The sequence below is a fragment of the Drosophila subobscura genome, chromosome A, assembly GCF_008121235.1.
Source record: "Drosophila subobscura isolate 14011-0131.10 chromosome A, UCBerk_Dsub_1.0, whole genome shotgun sequence".
Lineage (NCBI taxonomy): Eukaryota > Metazoa > Arthropoda > Insecta > Diptera > Drosophilidae > Drosophila > Drosophila subobscura.
The window spans coordinates 5,187,333-5,209,370 of NC_048530.1; the positions used below are offsets into that span (position 1 = coordinate 5,187,333).

The following is a 22,038-nucleotide window of genomic DNA, read 5'->3' on the forward strand; positions in this document are numbered from 1 at the left end:
ACGCGAACATTTTGTTTAAATATTTTGCGCAAAGCTGCACTGGAGCTCTAATCCAGCATAAATTCTCTATGGTGCAGCCATGTACAATTTGTAAAACTATTGCAAGACACTTCTCAATCAAGATCTTTACATCTATTCACATTTATAGCAACCGTTTTTTCGAGAATATGCACAGGTCTTATTAACATTCGTGCAGATTTAGGTAGAAAACGCTGTCAAATTTTGAATGAATCAAAGAAACCCGTTTTCATTCTTTAACAGACCATTATTAAGGTATTTTTCCCAACCAAATAGAGTGGAGAATGTGACAAGACAACCGTGCCAGAGGAATTAGAATTAATTGCATAATGAGTACTCCTTTTGGAATGTGAGTGCCATTTCCAGTCGTATAACCCTCTAAGCGGTTAATCATTGGGTGTATACTCACATGGGAGTAAGGATACGACCCAATAATAATAATATAATCCTTTAATCCATTAGGTTAACACATTTCCTAAAGAGATTTATCGGGTTACACCGAAAGATCATTTTTGGGTAAACGCTACAAATCGTAAATCGATCCCAATCGATAGTCGATGATATATCGATAACGATACGCACGTAAGGTGCATGAGCATCACTGCCCTGCACTGCCCTGCCTCCTCCTACAACGAAGGTACAACATTACACATGAAATTGTGTCCTTTTGGTGCATCCGAATGCAGTGCCCCTGCCCCTGCTTTGGCCAGTGTGCAAATGCAGTCAAGTCAACAACTCGCATCGAAACAACTGGAAAGGGCCTTTTTCCTCCCTGGCAGCAAACACACACTGACACAGCCGCAGAGTCACAGAGTCACAGAGCTGGCACTCGATTCCCTGACTTTTGGTACCACGCATGCGCCTGCAGAAGTAGCTCGTGTACGATTTAGGGCGGAAACGCTTTTCTGATGTAGATATACCAGAAATATTTTTACTCTTCTGCTGTTCTACTGTGGCGGTGGCTGTGCTGCTGCTGAGTGCTACGTTACATCGCATCGAACGGTTTTTAAAAGCGGTCGCATACCACGGCACACACGGTAAGGCTCCACGACCTGGGCATTAGTTTTTGGGAGCGTTTAATAAACATCCAAAACGGTAACGGTAAGGTATTCCAGCCACAAACAAATAAACCACCGGCCCATTCGCGTTTGTGTTTGTGTGAGTGTGAGTGTGTGTGTGTGTGTGTGTGTTTAGTGTGTGGTGTATGCCAGTGAAACTTATCACGGATTCCCACTTGCCACTTGCATTCTTCGTGCAACATATACATCTCTGTACATACCCCTCGGTACTTGGGGTACACACACTCACACAGCGAAGGGCCCGGTCCCGGGACCCGGAAAACCCGTATGGGGCGGCCAAGCCTGCTCCTCTTCCTGTTCCAGGTGTATAGAATATTTTGTGCTGCATCTCTATCTACGCCGTTGAAAACTCTGACAAATTAAGCACAGAACTACATCGTTTTTGGTATATGTACGTGGATGTAAATGAATTTGTGTTTAGTGCACGCCGCTACATACATTTTCACATGCAAATATATGTATGTACATTTGTAATTATGTATATTCGCCAAAGAGAAGGCGGCTGTGGGTGGGAGCAGGCTGGGGCTGCTGGTGTAAGTGCGGATAGAACGCCGCACCTAAATCTAATCAAAAATTCTTTCAGTAATCCGACACCAGCGCAATTATATGTACATACATACATACATACATATGTATTTACGTGCTTATTTTATGTACAGATATGCATTGAAAAGTATACCACAAATGCATATTAAATGTTTTCATCATGTATGTAAATAAATATGTACACATATAACACCCAAATGCACAACATAAACCTTACATCTTTGCATAAATATAACCATATTGGTTGATTGGCAGGCGTCCTAATCGTGGGACCTTACTTTAAAATGAAAGAGACATTTACCATTCAATTCCATTTAGGGTTTTAATGTAGAACGGAGTCCAAGCTCGTGTATTTCCCATGCATATCCTTAGCTTAAACGTGCCGCGCGTCATGCGGCAGCGCCCCTTGGTAGGTCGGTGTCAGCCGCCAACTCTTATCTGGAGATCTGATCGCCGCGATTGCATCTTTCCGAATTAGTCGAAATCAAGCGAATTTGATCCTTAAATCTAGTAATAATCACAAGTGCACTTCTTTTGCATCAGTTGATCTCGCACCGAAAGCCTTAACCTTATCGTTCTCTCAATTTGCAGGCTCTCCCGATCAAAGAGCACACCTCGAAAGGGACAGAAAACTAGCACAAAATGTTGATACGCTGGAAGAGTAAAGATAAAAGTGCATCCGCAAATCAAAATGCCTGCGGCAGCAACAGTTCATCATCAAAGAAGAAACGCAAGGGGCGGGAAGGCGGTAAGTAGGCGTGGAACGTGAAGACAGCAGCCGTTACAACGTGAGCGGGGGATTAAGAATCTCCTAACGCGTTCTGGCAGTGCTGCAAAACGACACGCACCACTTATCGATACTTCTTTCTATCGCCATCTCTTTCCAATCCAGAAGAAGACTGGCAAAATGAAAACAAATCCGGACGAATGCCGCCAAATGAGCAGGGTAAGCGAAAGAATTAGTTAAACATCCTTGTATCCTGTTGCCCGTTCGCCCACTGATCGGTGTGTTTATGTTGCACTTGCAAGGAGGCGGCGACGAACGACGACGCGCCATGAGACGCGACGATCCCAGGCGGCACACATTGGGCGGCGACATAATGGTCTACGGTGGCTCGCAGCATCCGCACGCACATCAAATGGCACCACAACAGCAGCGCGCCATGGACCTAGAGGTGCAGTAAACAAAAAATACTTCTACATATTGCGCAATATTTGCAATGAATTTGGTTTGAATGTTCACAGATGAGCACACGCGCTCAAAAGAACAAAAAGAATCAGCCGATGCGTGGCTATGCGCCCGTCAATCAGGGCCCGCTCTTTGACGACGATCCGGGCATCATGTCCGAGGTGGAGACGGCCAGCACAGGATTTCGTCGTGGCGGCAAGCAGCGCTCCTCGCTGCCCGTTGTGCGCACCCCCTCGAAGACACTCGAGCGTCCGCTGGGCCTCGTCTTTCTGCAATATCGCTCGGAGACGAAGCGGGCACTGCTGCCGAACGAGATCACCTCCATTGACACGGTCCGTGCGCTATTTGTGCGCTCCTTTCCGCGCCAACTGACCATGTCGTACTTGGAGGGGCCGAACGTGAAGATTTACATACACGACGCCAGCAAGGACATGTTCTACGAGCTGGAGGATGTGCGCTCGCATCTGCGCGAGATCCGCGATCGCTCTGTGCTGCGCCTCTTCGAGTCCACAGAGGTGGCGGCACCGCCGCAAATCTTGCCCGGCGGCCCCGGCATACCCCAACCCCTGCCCCAGGCCCAGGCACCGGCCAACTGGGATCAGGATCAAAGCTACTTCAGCGAACCAGAATTCGATTCGGACTACAAGCACCAGCACATACACAAGTCCAAGGTGAGCACACAAGGGTGCCCCCGCAGCCTCATTTAAATAATCCTTTTTCTGTTTTATTCAATATCACCGCGTATTTGCTAGGGTTTTGTGTTTGTGTTTCGGGCTTGTGTGGTGAAGTGAGATGAGGATGCGGAGAGAGAGAGAGATAGTGGGTCCATGTCCATGGGCGAGTCAAAGATCATTTGGGCAGCTGAGCGTTGACTCCCACATGGACATGCAAGCAGTAAGCAGGAATCACACACACACACACACCGAATCGAGACTCAATCGTATGTACAAAAAAAAAAAAGGGGAGCCTATGGTACATGGACTTAGCTAGGGACTGCAACTAAAAGTTGCCGCAGGTGCCCACGCTGAGGCCCTTGAGTGCATTATTCATGTGCTCCTGCATCTCCTTCCACGCAAAGACAATGGCACCCTGGAAGGGCTCTGCATGACAGCTGCTGCATATGGCCATGACGGCCTTCACCTCCTCCTCGGCGGGCTCCCGATCGTGCGTGCTGATCTCCTCCTCGAGGCTCATCTTGAGGGTCAGCTCCTGCTTGAATTGCTGGCCGCCGAAGTCGGCGAGTCCGTTGTAGATCTCGCCGGCATCGCCGGTGTCTGTGCCATCATCGACCACGGAACCATCGTCCAGCAGCACCAGTCCGCGCTTCTTCAGCTTCTTCTCATCTGCTGCTGCTGCTGCTCCTGTTCCTGCTGCTGCTGCTGCTGCTCGCTTGAACTGTATGTGAGTCTCTGTCTCGTCGATGAACTGAACATTCGCCGAATTGCTTAGCATTTGGAAGCGACTGCCCGTGGACTGCAGCTGCTGCTGCGGAATGCCATTCTTTGAGGGAAGACCCAGCAGTTGCTGTGCCACCAGACGAGATCCCGCATTGATCTGGCCGTTCACAAAGTTTGTGTTGAATGTAAAGGCCTGCTGCTGCTGCTGCTGTGCTGCATCGGATCCAGGAGCCGGCGCAGCGGCTCCGTCGCTCGGTGGATTGGCCAGATTGATGCGCAAACGTGTGGGTATCTGGCCACTGGCCAGCAGCGTGTGCATTGGCTGTGGTCGATTGATCTACAAAGAGAGAGAGAGAGAGAGACACAAAAATGTAAGCGGAATGTTTCGTGCGAGTCGTCGACAGAGACACTCACTATGGGCGGAGGACGCACTGTGCTGGATACCTCCTGGCCTTCATGATCGAAATGATGCACGTGATGATGCTTGTGGTCACGGTGGGCCTTGCCGGCACTGAGGGCCACGCGATAGACCTGGACCATTGTCATCTCGAAGTGCAGGCCGTGGCTGACGTCGCCGGTGACGGAGTTGCCGCCAGAGCGTAGCTTTCCATTTGCTGGAATTTTATGGCCCACAAGCTGCAAGAAAAGAGAAGCGGACCGGCTATAAATTGGATTACAGCACCTCGTCGGCGTCGGCATCATCATCGACAGCGCGACGAAAGTAAAAGCGTCGGGGGATTGCGCAGCCTCAGAGACTCTACCCGACTCGATCATTTTGCAATTGGCAGTAATTGGAGACGGGGCTGTGGCCAGCAGTTGGCAGTTAGCAATTTGGCAGTACTCACCGAGTTGTGGAAGCCACGCCCAATGCGTTCTGCCTTGAGCCAGGCCTGCCATTCGCCCGTCTTTCCATTCCATGAGGTGCACATGTGGTGCCACTTGCGCATTCTCAGCGGATAGTTGAGTCTTCATCAGGCAGAAGCAGAAGCAGAAGCAGATACAGAAATAGAAATAGAAAACCAAGCAAGAAAATCATTAACACGATTAGTCAGTTGGATTGATCGATGGATGTCGATGCAATTGGATCTACGACGACGACGACGACGACTCACCTGTACATTTGCTGACCTTTTATGGCCATCGAAAGGAAACTGGAATTCTGCGCATTCGCGACCCAGATTTGTATCTCTCGCGGTTCCTTGCCAGCTGTGTGTGTGGATGGATGAAAGAAGTGGATCAGAGGTTTGTGGATTGGCTATGAAAATGCCATGAATGGCAATGGATGATGATTGTGAAATCACAAGCCGTGATGCTGCAATAGCAAACGATGCACACAGAGGCAGACTTGCACTTGGAGACAGAACGCAGGATCAATGCTGGAGGCTGTGCTGCAGCTTTAGCCTCTGCTGGAAAAAAGCAGGAAGCCAGCCCCGCCGCCACCGTTGCACAATCAGCGTCTGGCTGCAAGGCTTGTGGGGAAATCCTGTTATTCGTCGTGTTTAGCATGTGATATGCATTTTTATAGTAATTATGAATCATTCAATGCTGTGACCAAACAATTTCCTAGCGTCTGTCTGTCTGGGCTGTGCACTCCGGAAGCGCCCGGCTTTGCCAGCTACTCGAATTGAATCTTTCAAATTATGTCAAATGCTAAAGTCAGGCACTGAAACAGTGGACAGTGGACAGCGGTACAGCGTGCCAACGGGCCGACGACATCCCATCCAACTGGAAACAGGTAAATTATCGCCTTATGTAAGCAGCGACCGCAACGACAACAACAACAAAACAACAGTGGCAGCGGCAGCAGCAGCAGCTATGAGGCAGCTGTTAAATTGTCAGATATGAAGATGAAAGAAATCAAATTCAAAATCTTAATCTTATCTGAAAGGTAGTTAGTTGCCCACACAATGACTGCCATGCCCCGGCAACACCCAACAACCGGACACGACCCCAAAAGCAACAGCAGCAGAGGCAGCAGCATCATCATTGACCATCAGACTGGCTCTTGTGTTTTGGGGCTCGTCAACCTGTCGTCTTCAGTCGACACAGTGGGGTTTTGTCGGTGCGGCGACTTGCATCAGGAAGTTGGCTTCCTTTCACTTTCACAGTCAGAGTCACAGCAGCAGCAGCAGCAGCAGCAGCAGTCTGTCCCCCCACAGGCCAGGTGCAAGACAGCGACGCCGCCGGAGCGTGGCCCACAAATTTCGTTGCGCACAGCGAAGGTCTCTCTGCTGACTGCTGACTGCTGGCTTTGTGGTGGGGCATCAATAGACTTACGTCTATTGCCCCCGTGCCGAGCTTATATAACAGTTCGCTTGGTCACTCATTGTGTGTGTGTGTGTGTGTGTGTGTGTGTGTGTGTGTGTGTTGGGGGGGCTGGGCTCGATGAAGCAAGTCATGGTGAGAGGCTTTAAACCCAACCCAACCCTACGCCACGCTGATCTACGCTACATTCATAAATCCAATCTGGAGCTGAAGCTGATGCTGATGCTGATGGCTGACTCACCCTCGTAGGTCAGGAGGACATGATCCCCGCTGTGATTGGTGAAACGCATCCAGAAGCAGAGCGTAAACTGATCCAACTCGGGCAGCAACGGACTCCCGTACTCCACCTCTCCGTCCTGATTGAAGGCAAACTTTTTCACACTGCACCGATCGGAGCCGTAGAGCGGTGAGCGCGTAAAGGTTAGCTGTGGCTCCTTATGCGCCTCATCCTCGATGCTGTAGGACTCGTACTGATCCTCCACATGGTCACCGAACGTTATGGGATGACCCAGCGACGATGAATGCTCCACACCATTCACGATGGCAGAGCGAGCCAGAAGCAGTTCATCCTCGCCGCCTCCTACGCCTGCGCCGCCGACTTCCTCCGAGTCCTTGCCAGCACCAAATTGGGCAAAGCTTGTGGCCAGCTCGTGACTGCTACTAGCCGATCCCGGATGGGATTGCTTTAGGCTGTAGGAGGCTGTGCTGCTGCTGCCACTGCCACTGCCACTGCCCGATCCCGAGGAGACTGCAATTGGCTTCCAGGCAAGCGACAAAGGGCAGACACTGCACAGCGCAAGAATTGCGAGAAGGAGAAACATCAGTTCCGGTGCCGCTTGGCCACGGATATGCCTCATTGCTGTGCGTCAACTGTTTTGGAGGGAGCTCTATCGGGGGATATCTTTGGACGAAAGTTCGATCGGGAAACGTCTGCTTGCCGCGATGGATCGCACTTCACTAATCATCCACGCATGCGCCAGAGCCAAGTTAAGTTGCGCCGAAAACCGAGGCAGGCAGGCAGGCAGCCAAAGAGCGGGGCAGGCTGGCTGGCTGGCTGGCTGGCAGCACCGTTTGTCGAGTGTTGAGTGTAGAGCAAAGCTCTCCGCAGCCGCAGCCGCAGCAGCAGCAGCAGCTCTCGGTCTCAGTTGTAACAAATTGTTGTAAAATTGTTGTATTGAAATTGAAATTGAAACTAAAACTGGTTGAGGTCTCACTGTCTGCTGCTGCTGCTGCTGCCATAACTGGTGCCACCGCGAATGAGCCAACGCCAGCCGATAGACCACTTGCACTTGCTGCTGCACAGAGCAGAGAGAGAGAGAGAGAGAGAGTGAAAGAGAGGTGCCGGGGGGTGCAGTGGGTTGTCGTCCCACTGCCACTGGATGATGCATTCCATAATTGATCTAATTTGCAATCCCGCTAGAACGACAATCCATTATGCGGCACAAAACTTGAATTGTTTTGACATGTCCATGTCTGGAGTATGGATTGATGAATCGCATACAAAATAATATCGAAAAATCATTGTAAAAGCCTCTAAAAAATGCTCAATTTGTGCGCTTGACCCAGTGATCCTCGAAGCTGAGTTCATTGAAAACAGGGAAAAGCTTTCATGTTCAATGGAATTATTGCCAAAACCAAACACTAAACAATTTCGTTGTTAATGGACTGCTGGGTGGGGTCAAATGCCAATTAACGGGCATTAATCTTCAACTTCAACAATGTTGGCGGCCGCACAATACGGTTGTACGTGGTGTGGACAGTTTGAGAGGGAAGAGAAACTACAAATTGTTTTATTGGGTATTTTGCTACTTGAACGAAGGCCAATTGGCAGCGTGAAGCACACTGAAATTCCCTTACTCATCGTGCCGCTGCCCCAAGCCTTTTGGCACTTTAAATAACAATTTACGTGAACCATCTTTTTGTGTCTGTTGTCTTACAGATTGGCAAACAACCGGCGCCCTACTATGTGGGCTCGTCGCAGACCTTGCCACGCGGCATGTATGGTTCAGAACGCAACAAAGTCTCAATGGGTGCGTAGTGTACAAATAGTCGAATGTCTAGACCCCAATCCCTGTCTATGTCTATGTCTGTCTATTATTTTCTCGCTACTAACTTGTTTTCGTTTTTGTTTTGCTTGAGTTTTTACATGTTTTTTCCTTCTTACTTTTGAATTTTGATCGTTGATACTTTGCTCCTGCTCCCTGCTGTTTTCATTTAATAATTTCTTAAATATATTTCTATGTTTTAATTCGCTTATTCTTTCGTACCTCCTACATTTGTGACTAGTGTAACTTTCTATCTAAATATGAATCATGTTCAATTCATTAACCCAACACACACACACACACACACACACACACAAACCAAACATCACCATTCAAAAAAATACTCTGTAAAGGAGCGCCTGTGAAACCACTCAGGTCGGTCAATCCAAGGGGTAGCATGGAACCCCTGTTCCCCTATACCCAGGATCAGTTATACAGCATTCCAGGTACATACACCAGCAAATACTTCTCGCTCGTTCTATGTTCTTTTCCCAACAACAACCAACAAAAAACTTAAGCTAAGAACCGCATATAACGCTTTCTATGTACCACAAGACACAAGAAGCCTTTTACCCATTTTCCACACTCTTCACTTTCCATTCCACATTGGCATTTTGTGCTTGCGTTTTGGGTTGAACACACGAACAAACGATCAATCAGAGAGCATTAATTTGAATCACTTCCCCCATCACTTGTACTTAGAAGTATTTTTTTTGCTTTCCCCCCTCTGGTTTATTTTTCTAAATTCCAACAAGAAATATGAACCGTGCATGTGACACTGTGTAGACCTTTAAACAATTACTATCTGTACTATGCGACAAACCATTTTGCAGACGGTTATACCAGCTCTCCGGAGCGCAGCAGCCGCGGCAACTACGAGGAGCCCTACTACAGCCAATATGGGACAAGGGGCGCCGTTGTGGCGCCCATCATAGACGAGGAGCAGAGGTGAGCCTCAGAGTTCTTTGTGCTTGCTAATGCTAAGGCTAATGTTACGTATTTTGCTTTGTTTCGATAGCGATGTGGCCCTCACCGAGGATCAGTATGCATTGTACGGCATCAAGGTGCCGGGTCCTAATCGGATGGCGCATCGCGGCAATCAGATCTACGATCCCTCTAGGTGAGCATCGCCCAGCGCTGACCGCGCACCGCATTCATGTAGCTGGCATAGTCCTGCTGCAGCAGGATGCTCCTTGTGGGTATCTCTCCCACTCCCAGGGAGCTGCGCTGGCTCCGCTTACTCCGCCTGTAGATCTTGATGCGCTTCACATTGCCATTGTTCGCGGTGCTCGTGGCGGTGGCCACCGGATGGAAGTAGGTGGTGCCTTTGCTCTTGATGGCCTGAACGATCAGGCAGAGCAGATAGCCACCGAAGGAGAGAAAGGCCAGGGCCGTGATGCTAACCTGGAACAGTGTCTGCAGCTTGGTGGGCTTCGGCTCCATCCAGGATGGTGCCGTGTGGCTTTGCCAAGGTGCATGGGAGCCAGTGCTTTCATGTTCACCACTGCAAAGAGCAAATACAAAAGAGAGAGAGCTAAGCAAGGACTTGACATCGATCACCTACCGATCGGCTGCCATCAAGGCCATTCGCTCCGGCGCTGCCTTCGCCTCGGGACAGTCTGCCGCGACCGTGTCAACTGCACTTTCGCGTGGACTGGCACTGGCACTGGGAGTGTCTTCTAGCACCCCCATTCGCTCCATGGACTTTTTCAGCATCAAAAGTTCGTCCACTTGAAAGCTGGCCAGACACTGGGCGAAACGCTCGGGCGTGCTGGTCACTGGGATTACAATTTGTTGCGCTTACAAGTGGAGTGCAGGGCCAATCAAATATCGCATTTACATACCACTGCAATAGGCCATGGTGCTGCGGTTTTGTCTGTTGTCTGAGTTGTTCTTGTACTGGTCCCCACTGGCAGTCGACTGTCAACGCAGCCAAACTGAGAAAGCGGTGGGACAAGAGCTCGAACATGGAGCGTTGTCATTGCGTGTACCAGATGTGCATCCAGCATTTGTCAGTGTCTTTGAGGCTGGTTGAATGCAATGCTTTTTGCCAGCAAATGCCTTCGGCAGGGTAACTGCCAGTGCCATCAGTCTAGCAGCCTTCTATGCTGGCTTTTGGTTCACGCTTCCATGAGCAAAGTGCGCCGCGTTCCGACTTTGATTCCGGCGCTGCCATGTCTTGTGGCTGGGCTTTACGACTGCGAGACTGCGCAATTGGAGCGACGGAAGTGTGGCCCAGTAAATGTGAATGCGAATGCGAATGCGAGTGCGCGACATGGAAACACGCAATACGCAATTATTTGCGAGCTGAGACGCTAAGCCTCGAACCAGTTTTAATGGATGTATTTTTTTTTTTTGGGTTGATGTCTCTGTCTTGCAGGCCCGAAGAATTGCATCGCATACGCGTGGAGCACATGGAGCGACAGTTGGCCAATCTGACGGGATTGGTGCAGAAGGCTTTGGTCAATCAGAATCCACAAATTGCACCACTGGCGGTGCCCACGCTGGACTCCAACTATCTCGTTGTGCCATCACAGTCGCAGATGCAAGGTATGTGAGAAGCAGCAACAAACACGATGAGCAGGCGAAGGAGCACACGCATCCTGCACATGAACGCGTCCTGCGTCCTGCTTAAAAGCTTCCAGTCCCACAGATACCCTCAGATATTTGTATATCCCACACATGTGTACATATTTGTATTTATATTTACTTGATGTTGTGTCTCGCTTTGTTTTTCTTTTTTCGTTTTTGTTTCTTTTCTTTCTCTGTTTGGTGCACAGCAAATGGCTCCGGGGACGACATGTATATTCGGGAGAAGGCTCCCAAGTTAGGCAAGAACTCGTGCCGTAAGTGTTCAACGCTGCTGCAGCTGTCGCTTGCTCTCTGGCCAACATTATTCCATTTATTTTGCAGAGAAATCCGTGTCCTTTGAGAAATCAGTGTCCTTTAGCGATGACATACAGGGCCATAATCCCAAGTCCCATAATCCAGTACATGCCGGTAATTAAAACGACAAAATGTTGCATGCAGGCACACCCTTGCAGAGGGTATTGTGAGTCAAAGTACAAGTCATTTTGCTCCTCTGTCTGTCTGTCTGTCTGTCCGAATGCCACACCAAAACGAGAAAGTTCCACATGAAATGGAACGTCTTTGGTTGAATTTTGAAAGCGTTTACCCAAATCTCACTCAGCTAAAATCCGTGAACGTAAAAGATCTAGAACAAAGGTCTTGATCTGGCACAATCTAGAATCAGCAAAGCAATCAATCTGCAAGGGTACAGCTTCAAAGCTTCGACAACGAAGCGAAAGCTAGTGCTTGGGTCCAAGAAGATCGTGCCAAATGCCAAATGTTCTCCCCTTTCTCTTGTCACGCAACTGAAATGTGGAACTGTGGAACGGACAGCTGATACGAAACCTACAAAGCCGGCAATCAAGTCGTCCACCCTACCACGCACATCATCACAAGGTAAGAGCAACACCTCCACATCCCCCCACATCGTCACCAGCCAAGCACAATCACCACTCTAGCACTCCACCACTCCACCACTCTTGCTGTTAGTCCGATAATCCTTGAATTTAATGCTCAACGATAACGATCCCCACAGAGCGTGATCGCCTGAAGCCCCCTCCGCCGCCCAAGCCGATTGTGCTGGCCCAGACGGCGCATCCCAACTACCGAGCGGACATAACGCTGGCCCCCGAGGTCTACAATCATCTGCGTGGGCTGCAAAAGAAAGCCAAGGATCTGCGCATGGAGGTGCGCACGCTGCGGCGTCTGTCCCAGGCTCAGGCCGTCGCCGTGCGGGAGGACATCAAGGGCACATTTATGCGGATTCGTGCCACGCTGCTGGCGAGCAGCGGCAGCTTCTGGGGCCATCAGGGGGATCAGGATGCCACGCGGGTGACGCGCGAGGAGGAGCTGTACAAGCAGGAGGTCATCCGCCTGGAGAAGGATCTCAGCGATCTTGAGGCGTCGGTGGAGAATCTGCGCGGCGAGGTAATCAATCGGCGTACACGAGTCAACATGACCGCTGTCGAGGACATGGCTCTGGTGTTGAGCCGCGCCAGGTAAATACAAAATCACAACTCACGCACACCCAGCCTGCCGCAAGTTGTTGCAACTTTTGCGCTTGTTGTCGTTGCAGCAAAACGGTGGCCGAACTCAAGCTCAAGTTTCCATCTCTATCGAATGGCCTACGCTGCATTCTGTCCAGCGAAATGGAGAAGGTTGTGCGCGAAGAAAAGTTCCTCAAAGAAGAGCCCGATCGGTTGGAGTCGGCGCTGCGACGCTGCAAGAAGCTGACTGGCACACTGGTGACGCTTAAACGGTTTGTAGCCGCTGCCCATCGCTTTCTTCCCCCTCCCATCCTTGTGTCTCGTGTTTGTCAGAGCCATGGCTAATGTGTTGCCCACATTCCACTTTGTCCCATTTATACCACCAATCCATAGTTTGGCTAGCGTGCAGGAGCAACGACTGCCGCCCAATGAGCCGGCAATTAGCGAAGAGCCACCCAGGTCTGCGGACATCTCGGCGCCCGATAAGGTAAGTGAAACAGGCCGCAAGCGGAAGGGAGAGAAAGCGAGAGGCGATCCCCCGCTGTGCTGAGACAGTAACACAAAGAGAGAGAAAGAGAGAGAGAGAGGGAGGGAGAGTTAGTTTCACAAGTCCAAGTTGAAGAAAAATTGCCATGCCCACATAACCATATATCCATATCCATATCCATACTTATATACATACAATACCGCTACATAGTGCCATGACTCTATTCTATGGGAGAACTTTTTGTGTGCACTACTAATTGTATCGCAGAGCATAGCATTTCATACGTCCTGCCCGTGTATCGAGTTTTGCTATGCTTTCATTTTCGAAACCAACTCTCTCTCCGACACCACCACAGCCACGAACCACAGTACAGTCCAAGTCCAAGACTGCTTACTGTAATATCCTGACGAATGTCCAGTCTGTTTCGTCTGTCCATCTGTCTGTCTGTTGCATATCCAAGGGGAATACTAATGGTGCAGTTTAGTGCTGAGCTCATTTTTCACATCCAACCGAGAACATCCTCCAAACCGCATCCAACCCCCAACGTGGCGATTTATCATTTGAGAATTGAGTAAAGCAAAGAGAGAGATTTATACGAATACGAATACGAATACGAATATCCACTCATACGAATACGCATACGCATACGAATAACGAATAAAAATAACCAAACCACAGAGAAACCACCTACATAGTTGTGTATCGAAACTGAAATGACCTTGATTACTTAACACTTATTCGTTTGTAGTTTTGGTTTATATATTTTGTGCGATTACCTTATGAATAAGTTGCAATTGGCTGTTGTTTATAATAAATAGTGTTTTGGTTCATCTATCATTTCACACCCAACCCAACCAAACCAAATCAAATCAATCAACCATTCCATGAGAGTTTCAAATCAATTCGAATTCAATTACTCAATAGAACGAGCAAAAATATGTTTTTAGTTGAGAGAATGTTACTCGGCAAAAGCAAAAGCGCACCGCTAAGACAAAAAACAAAACAGAAACACCAACGCGATATATGTAGCTTCGCCGATATATATACATACATAGATGCCCCCTTAGTCCCGTACTCCCTGCCACCCCATCATCCTGCAAGCAAACTACTCTACTGTACTGAGCTTTTGCCTTTGTTGGGTCTTACATTCAATATATAGGTACTTGAAACACACACAGAACCAGCCAACCAACCACCACCACCCACTGAAACTAATACAATTACAGTTTACAGTGTACAGTTTACAAATGGCAATTACAATTGCAAATTCCATTTACCAAAAATAATTAGCAAATAATTATCAATATAATCCAAGTATCAATCAAGTCTCAATCCTACAACAATCACATCACCTCACCATATGAGCAGACAAAAGCCGAACAGACAAAGATACAAAAATATATACCCACAAATATAAATAAATATAAAAAAAACAAAAAACAGAAAAACAGAAAAACAGAAACAGAATCACACAAAAGTTGAATTTATCCAAAGCTTAACGTCTTATAAAATGAGGTTTACCTTCGTTTTCTTCTTGTTCTTGCCTTTTCTCAAACATTTTTTGATTATCGTTTCCCAACAACAACTCTACAACCCACATAGTTTAACTGGCGATGGAGTTCAAACTTCAAAGAGGCAATTACTGAGTAATGACTGAAAAATCCAAATATAAAGACAAATTTTACAAAAAACAATCAAAATACCAACAAAAAAAATAATTAAAATTAATTTTTTAATTGTAAAATCCAAAAGAAAACAACAACCCGTTTTTAAAAAAAAAAAAAAAAAAAAATTAAATGAAAAAAAAAGCATTAAAAACTAAGTCAATTTTCTTTTTGCTAAACATAATTTGCTCTGCATTAAACATACTAGTTTATATTTTGTATACTACTTACTACTGCTATAAACTTCTAACTAAAACTAATACTCGTACTAAAAACTCAAAACAAACCAAAAACCAAAAAAAAAAAAAAAAAACAAAAAACCAAAAACCATATAAAAAAAAACTCATCAAAGCTATCCATAAGCCACCAGAAAAACCAGAAGAAACTCAACCCACAATCTGAAATCTGAAATCTGAAATCAGAAAACTGAACCACTGCAACCTTCTTCTCAGCCTGTATACCATGTACCATGTATACAGTATATGCTATATGTATGTGTACCGATTTATACCTCAATATCAATGTATTTGTATCGCAACATCTGTGTGTGACTGACTGTGTGTGCTCACCATTTAAGATTCCCCCTTTAAAGTCCCCACTTAAGACCTTCCAAAAGGAGAACCACTTCCTGCGACCCACCCACCAACCTCAACCCTGAACCCTGAACTATGAAACCTGAAACCTGAACCCGCTTCCTTTTCCGCTCTCCCGAATGCGCTCGCAACACGTGTCCGTCCCTCCACCCACCAGCCAGTGAGTAATCATGGAGTAAGCTTTATAAAAGGATCATCTACTGCATACAATGTACATAGTTAGGAGCACTCAATCCAAATGCCAGGCAGGAGAGGTCTGATTAGACAGTGCAAATATTAATCTTAATCTGTGTTGTGCTCTCCCAGCGCTAAATGTTTTCAGACTGTAAACATTACAGAGCCATGTTCAATAATCAAATGCATTGCCTGTAATGCAGATGGGCAGCATCTCTAGCACCTCTAGCAGCAAGGCTCAAGTCGATTCTCAAGTCCCTCGAACCTCTGTCAAGCGCACATTTTGTTGCCTGCTGTTGCCTGTTGCTGTTGTGTTCCATCAAAGCTGTGCCCAAAACAGCAATCATATTGTGATGCGGAAGAGATGCACAGATAAGCTCAAAGCAATTATAAACCAATGAACAAACTCGTAGCATCGTGACATAGGGAAGCGGGGGACCATGGCGAATGTATAGGACAGGAAGAGGCACACATGCTACAGGCAAACAAACATACGATACGATACCATAAAAACAGACATACAATTTGTACTGGCCCAACCCCACCGTCTTGGTTTACGTTCATTAAGTGTTTAATGTTTTGTATTAATCAAAATGGAATCCACTCCTTGCGCTGAGTCGTAACACCACACACACACACACCCACACACACGCAAACACACTCGTACATTCGAATCTATTTAATTTAATGATTTTTAATGATACTTTTGTAGTTGAGAAGAGCGCATATGTGTGTGTATATATATACAAATTAGAGAATATGTATGTATGTATATGTATGTACCCTTGCTTATGTATGTCCACACACAGCCAATCTCCCAGCCCCAGACCCAGACCCAGCCCCATCGAAACATCACCTGGAAACCGAACCTTACCAATCCGAAACCGAAATCCCCTCAACCGAAAATCTGTAACCATTTTAGCTATTAACTATTAATCTCCTAATCAGACAATCAAGCGGCCAATTGAATTGCAGTCAAAACAAAGCAAAAAAAAGAAGAGAAATGAAAAAAGCAACCAAATATATGCAAACAGTCATCACTGTTCAGTCACTGTTCTCACTCATCGATTGTTGTCTTTGAAGTTTCAACCATCTATCAACCCAATCGCCCTATCAACCCATCATCAATCAAGTCAAACCCAAGCGAAAATCAATCTTAAAGCGTGTTCCCCCTCTCACACTCATTTAAGCATCAACACTCAACACCCAGAGATATTTTTAATGAGGCGAACCAAGCCTCAGCTTACTCAACAAAATAGTTATAAAGAACTGACTATTAATGTTTCATCTACTACAAAAGAAAAACAAAAATGAACCATGCATACTCGTACCTATAGGCACACACACACACACACACACGCACACACATACAGAACTTTCTCATATTTACATATAATACTTGTATTATTATTCTGCATTCTGCATTCGAAATATCGGGGTACGATTTCGTTTCTTGAATATATTTATGATTTTGTTATGTGTTTTCTGATTTGTTATTTAGCGCTTCTCTTTTAGTCACCTCCGCTCCTCCATTTGACCATTCGATAGCACACATTTCCCCATCCCAGTCCCTATGTTTGCAAACAAAATTTAGGCTCCAATGAAGATGATGATGATGATGCAATTCTATGCTATATACCCCACATTCTGATATCCCTACCTCAAACAGACATACATATATAGAGAGACCATTCCCAACCTTTGTACAATGCTTAATCGAATGCTTGCCCACAAACTTAACTGCAGTTATGGCCTATGTGTCTTGTGATTTATGTACTTGTGATTAATAAATATTTATTGAATTTTCGTATCGGCACTGCATGATTTGGTAGTTTCCTCTAATGCCACTTGCTGCCACTGCCACTGCCACTGCCACAGGCACTGCTGCTGCTGGCCGCACTGTTTACTTTTACTCTATTCTTTTTCGTTTGTTTTAGCTTAACTGTATGTTTCATTGATGGGTTACTACTGTATCAGATATGTGTACATGTACTACTACTACTACTTCTACTTCTACTACTACTACTTATGACCAATATCTTTTGCGAGAATATAATTGTGCCATAAGAGTACGTAATTACCATATATGTATTTATATGTGTGGTGTTATTCACTTCTTATGTACATACTTAACTTAACTACTATACGTTTGATGCACTTTAATGCCCTTTTCTTTCACTATCATTATTTCTCTCTCTCTCTCTCTCTCTGTGTGTGTGTGTGTGTGTGTTATTGTAGCCAATCCCAACACCCAGGATGGGGTCGTTCGCTATCAGCGGGGGACTCGCACCCGAAAACGCACTCGATGCTCTGCTAGACGAGCTCAAGACATTCTCCAAGCCCATAGCCCAACAACAGCAGCAGCAGCAGCAGCAGCAGCAGCAACAGCAAAACCAGCAACAATACGAGGTAAGAGCATCACTGAGCAGCAAGCAAAAATCGACACATCGTCTGACCTGAAACGGAACTCAAATGTCCCAAGTCTCTTCCTGTAGATTCGCCCCGAAGATTCGGCATCTGATGAAAGCGCTAGCGCTGAGGCCGCAGTACAAAGCACCGTCACCACGCAAATATCGCAGGCCCGCCTCTACACGGAGGCCAACATCAATATGCAACAGGCAACCACCAGCAGCATGGTCATTGCTGTGGCCACCGGCTCTGTGCCAGCACAACGAGGCGTGCTCACCCATCAGCAGTCACAGTCGCAGCTGCAGCTGCAATCACAACAGCACCAGCAGCAGCTGCAGCAACATCAGCAACAGCAACATCAGCAACAGCTCATGGTGCACACAAATATGGGCAGCTTGCGTCGCCTTCATTCCTATCCCAGCGAGTCGGACAGCGAACTACAGCTACCACCACCCACTGGGCCACGACCCAACGATCCAAATCTGGCCAATGGTGGCGGGATCGGCATCGGCATCGGCACTGGCAGCAGCAGCAGCAACAAACCACCCGTACCCGAGCGAAATGCTGATCTGATAACGAAAGTGGGCCACAAACGCATACCGCCACCACCACCGCCACGCACCAGCTCACGCAGTCCACTGGCCAGTCCAACCAGCCCAAATGTGCCACAGAACATGGCTTCCGCACCAGCAGCAGCATCAGCAGCAGCAACAGCAGCGGCAGTGGCAGCAGCCAATGCTAATTCCATTGCCCACTCAAATGCCAATGTCAATTCAATCGGAATCGATACGTCGGTTGTCGCCAGTGGCGACACATCAAGCGGCGACAACTCCAGTGGCAATGAGTCCGGCAACGACCATGTGCAACGCCAGGTGGCACTCGAGATGCGCCACCAGGAGTTACTTAAGAAGCAAAAGTTGCTGCAAGAGCAGTATCAGCGTTTGCAGAAAATGAGCAAGCTTCCGTCGGTCGATGTGACCTGCCCATCGTCGCAGGACATGGCTGCTGGGGCAGGCGGACATGGCGGCAATAATACGTTGCGTAAGCTCGGCAGCGAGACAAATATTCAGCAGAAAATCGCTGCATTGAGCTTGGCCTGCGAGGCTAGTGGAGCCGCGGCTGCGGCGGCGGCGGCGTCGGCGTCGGCCTCTGCCGCGGCGGCTACCAATGGTGTGTTGGTCAGTGATGCTACGAGCGGTGTGATCGGCGGCGCTGTTGGTGGTGGAGTAGTCGGGTCGTCTGGTGCGGTCGCTGCTGCTGCAAACTCTCAACACTCTCAGACAGCCACAACGACCACCAAGCAGGTGTACGAGACGGAGATACTTTAACACAACTGGAAATTGGCGTGGAACGAAACAAAAATTGACATTTAATCATCACAGCAGTCATTTTGGTGGCAGTCTCGTCTAACCCGAATCTATTCCCATACGCCCGTGGTCAGATCTATCAGTCTATAATAATTTCACGTCCATCAACCAATGAATGAGGGCACTAAACCCCGCATTACCCGTATGTGTAAGCATGGGCAGTAGCCGCCTCACCCACAGCCCACAGCCCAGTACTTGTATCTAGCAGTTAGCAGTTTCATTTCGAACAAACATAAATGTATAATGTGCATGCGATCGATGTATGGCGAACGTGTTAGGTGTTGTCAAAATGAAAAGGAAAACGAATACGAATACGAATTTGAATCGAAAATCAAAACAAAAATACTGTAACACACATACATATATGTACATACATATGTATGTGGATTCGTGGAGGCAACAGGCCACCCACCCCCCAGAAGATCAATGTTTTTATTTATGTATTTCATGTATGTTGTCCACATCCGATGTACTTGCTGTATGTCCCCCCTCCCATTGTTGTTGTTCCGATGAAATCGCACATAAGCTATAAGAACATGAATGAGATGAAACCCAAAATGGGAGCACGAGTATAATGCACCAGCCTCTGTCTGTCTGTCAGTGAGCAGAGCAAAGAGACGCAGCTGAGCGGAATGGAACGGACACGGAGGCGGTTCCAACTTAAATCCAAGCAAGCGCTAAGCTTCACAGTGTATCCGAGCAGATATCATAATCAGAATCAGATTTGCATGCATATTTTAATCTGTGTCCTGTGTCCTGTGTCTGTGTTTAGATGTTAATGTAGCCAATGCAGCTAGCTGTCTTAGCACTCATTTAGGCCAGGAAAGGACGCATGTTCCCACACACACACACACACACACACACACACACGTACGCGTAGCACACACACACATTCCTCATCCAAAACGTATGTACGCAAGGCACAGCACGGCACACAAGAACACACATTATAACTAATAATTATTATGCATATGTATGTACAGGATCTACGTATGTATGTACGTTACAAATATGTCGAAAAAACAAAAAAGATTTTTATTATTACCTTGGCATGGGACGTGAGACTGATAGTTCTATATATATTATAGCTCATCAAGATACAAAAACGAAAAAACAAACAACAAATAATGAAAATATTTTACTTATTTTTGTTATAGAAGGCAACTAGCTAATTTTATCCCAATATATACGAGTATATTAAAAAACAAAACAAAAAAGAAAACACCACACACCATACACCAAACTCAAATCCAAACCAAACACCACAACACGCCACAAATACTCCTTCCAAAAAGGGCCTTAAGTTGGAGCAAGATTTGGAATGGGTGTGGCCTATTTTGGACCACCAAAAATGTTATTTGTTTAAACGATGATGCGCCTATCAAATGGGCAATACATACACATATGTAAAAATGTAACCGAAGGCATTTACCGCATTAAACCGCATGGAATGTGTGTTGAGTCTGTCCATATCCGGACAGACTGGACGACGCCGATACTTTTTGAATAATTTTTCAATCATTCCTTATCGTTTTTAATCGTGATCAGGCGGTTCGGGTTAAGCCCTGACTGCATATGTTTTTTAGCAAATGAAAATGTTTTTTGTTTTGTTTTTAAATAGTTAATTGAGAATTGTTCACCCCAACACCCTAGCATGCCTGTACGTGCATGGCGGGGGGTGGGCTCATAGGGTCAATGGGATGGTTATATCTTGTGCACAATCATAGATTTTTGTATTGTACGTGTTCTTTCAGTATTACATTTCAGTATTAACGAAAGTTTATTTACAATTTATACTCATAGTATAACACACGGAATTAAGAGAAATTTGTTGCACCAAAACCAGATTCAAATATGTATGGATTATGTATCTATCAATTACGAGTAAAATATGTAATACAAAACTCATTCCCCATTATCATTGTTCGATTTTTCGATGTCTATGAATAAGGGAGTATGCAGAGCGCAGCGCCAATTTCTTTCTTTTCCTAGTTTTTGTTTTGTTTTTCGTGAAAACGGAATCCAATGTCAACGAATTACAAATCCGTTTGCAAGCGTGTGTGTTAGCATAAGAAAGAACTCAATCGAAAATAAATAGAAACACTTTACAAGTATAACTGATACTCATGCTATATGATAAATGAATAGATCTATGATATGTATATGTATATCCAATAGCTCAAAGTGCACACACAGAGGGAACGACAGAGAGAGAGAGAGAGAGAGCAAAGTGTGTCTGGCTCTGTGTTTTTTCTATTATTTAGTAGCCCCATCCCAATTTAGAAGCTACTGTGCAATAGACTTGATTGCAGGAAGACTCAAATGCCAAAACATTGAAACCTTAAGGTGCGCCGCTCAAGACATTACATATACACATACATATATATACACGAAAGACAAGAACATTTTCTACTTAAGTTAGTGGATTTATATAAATATTTATTTTGGCCGCATTCGACGAATATGTATAACATATACAGCATATATAAATACATAAGTATTAACATGCAAACAAAAAGAAAAAGTCACGCAACGAATACAAAAGAAACATTTAAAAACAAATTATACATATATACATATGATGACTACGGAGATAATAAATAATGAAACTATGTAAAAGGTTTACGCGTTTAAAGGTCCCTAATAACACACGAAATCGAGCATAATTAAGTACCTATAGTTAATCCCCCCCATATGAATGTGAATGTGGCAAAATCAAATTGAATGATGGTATTATATGTGCACTGTAC

The 22,038-nt window shown here is 46.3% G+C and overlaps 2 protein-coding genes across 11 annotated transcripts; one reads left to right on the top strand and one right to left on the bottom strand.

Moving 5' to 3' along the window:
* Positions 1-954: 954 nt before the first annotated feature.
* Positions 955-21,688, top strand: LOC117889630 (coiled-coil domain-containing protein CG32809). 10 transcript variants are annotated; one of them, XR_004648521.1, is made up of 19 exons: positions 955-1,055; positions 2,235-2,391; positions 2,536-2,589; positions 2,673-2,818; positions 2,889-3,503; positions 8,434-8,524; positions 8,893-8,985; positions 9,373-9,487; positions 9,558-9,659; positions 10,920-11,089; positions 11,320-11,385; positions 11,453-11,539; positions 11,942-12,004; positions 12,144-12,606; positions 12,684-12,866; positions 12,988-13,081; positions 14,684-14,727; positions 17,751-17,921; positions 18,008-18,141. XR_004648521.1 is itself a non-coding variant. In XM_034794084.1 (18 exons), exons 2-18 carry the CDS (start codon positions 2,286-2,288, stop codon positions 19,247-19,249), a joined length of 3,861 nt encoding a protein of 1,286 aa, XP_034649975.1. In that variant the 5' UTR covers positions 955-1,055; positions 2,235-2,285; the 3' UTR covers positions 19,250-21,688. The 10 variants fall into 10 exon arrangements, 6 of the variants coding, with proteins under 6 accessions (XP_034649975.1, XP_034649976.1, XP_034649978.1 ...); XR_004648522.1 differs by having other exon boundaries at positions 17,995-18,098; XM_034794084.1 differs by lacking the exon at positions 14,684-14,727 and having other exon boundaries at positions 18,008-21,688.
* On the bottom strand, positions 3,813-7,368 carry LOC117889633. The gene is made up of 5 exons (XM_034794092.1): positions 6,736-7,368; positions 5,342-5,435; positions 5,075-5,195; positions 4,644-4,865; positions 3,813-4,566 (listed from the first exon to the last, which is right to left on the bottom strand). Exons 1-5 carry the CDS (start codon positions 7,349-7,351, stop codon positions 3,832-3,834), a joined length of 1,788 nt encoding a protein of 595 aa, XP_034649983.1. The 5' UTR covers positions 7,352-7,368; the 3' UTR covers positions 3,813-3,831.
* Positions 21,689-22,038: the final 350 nt, after the last annotated feature.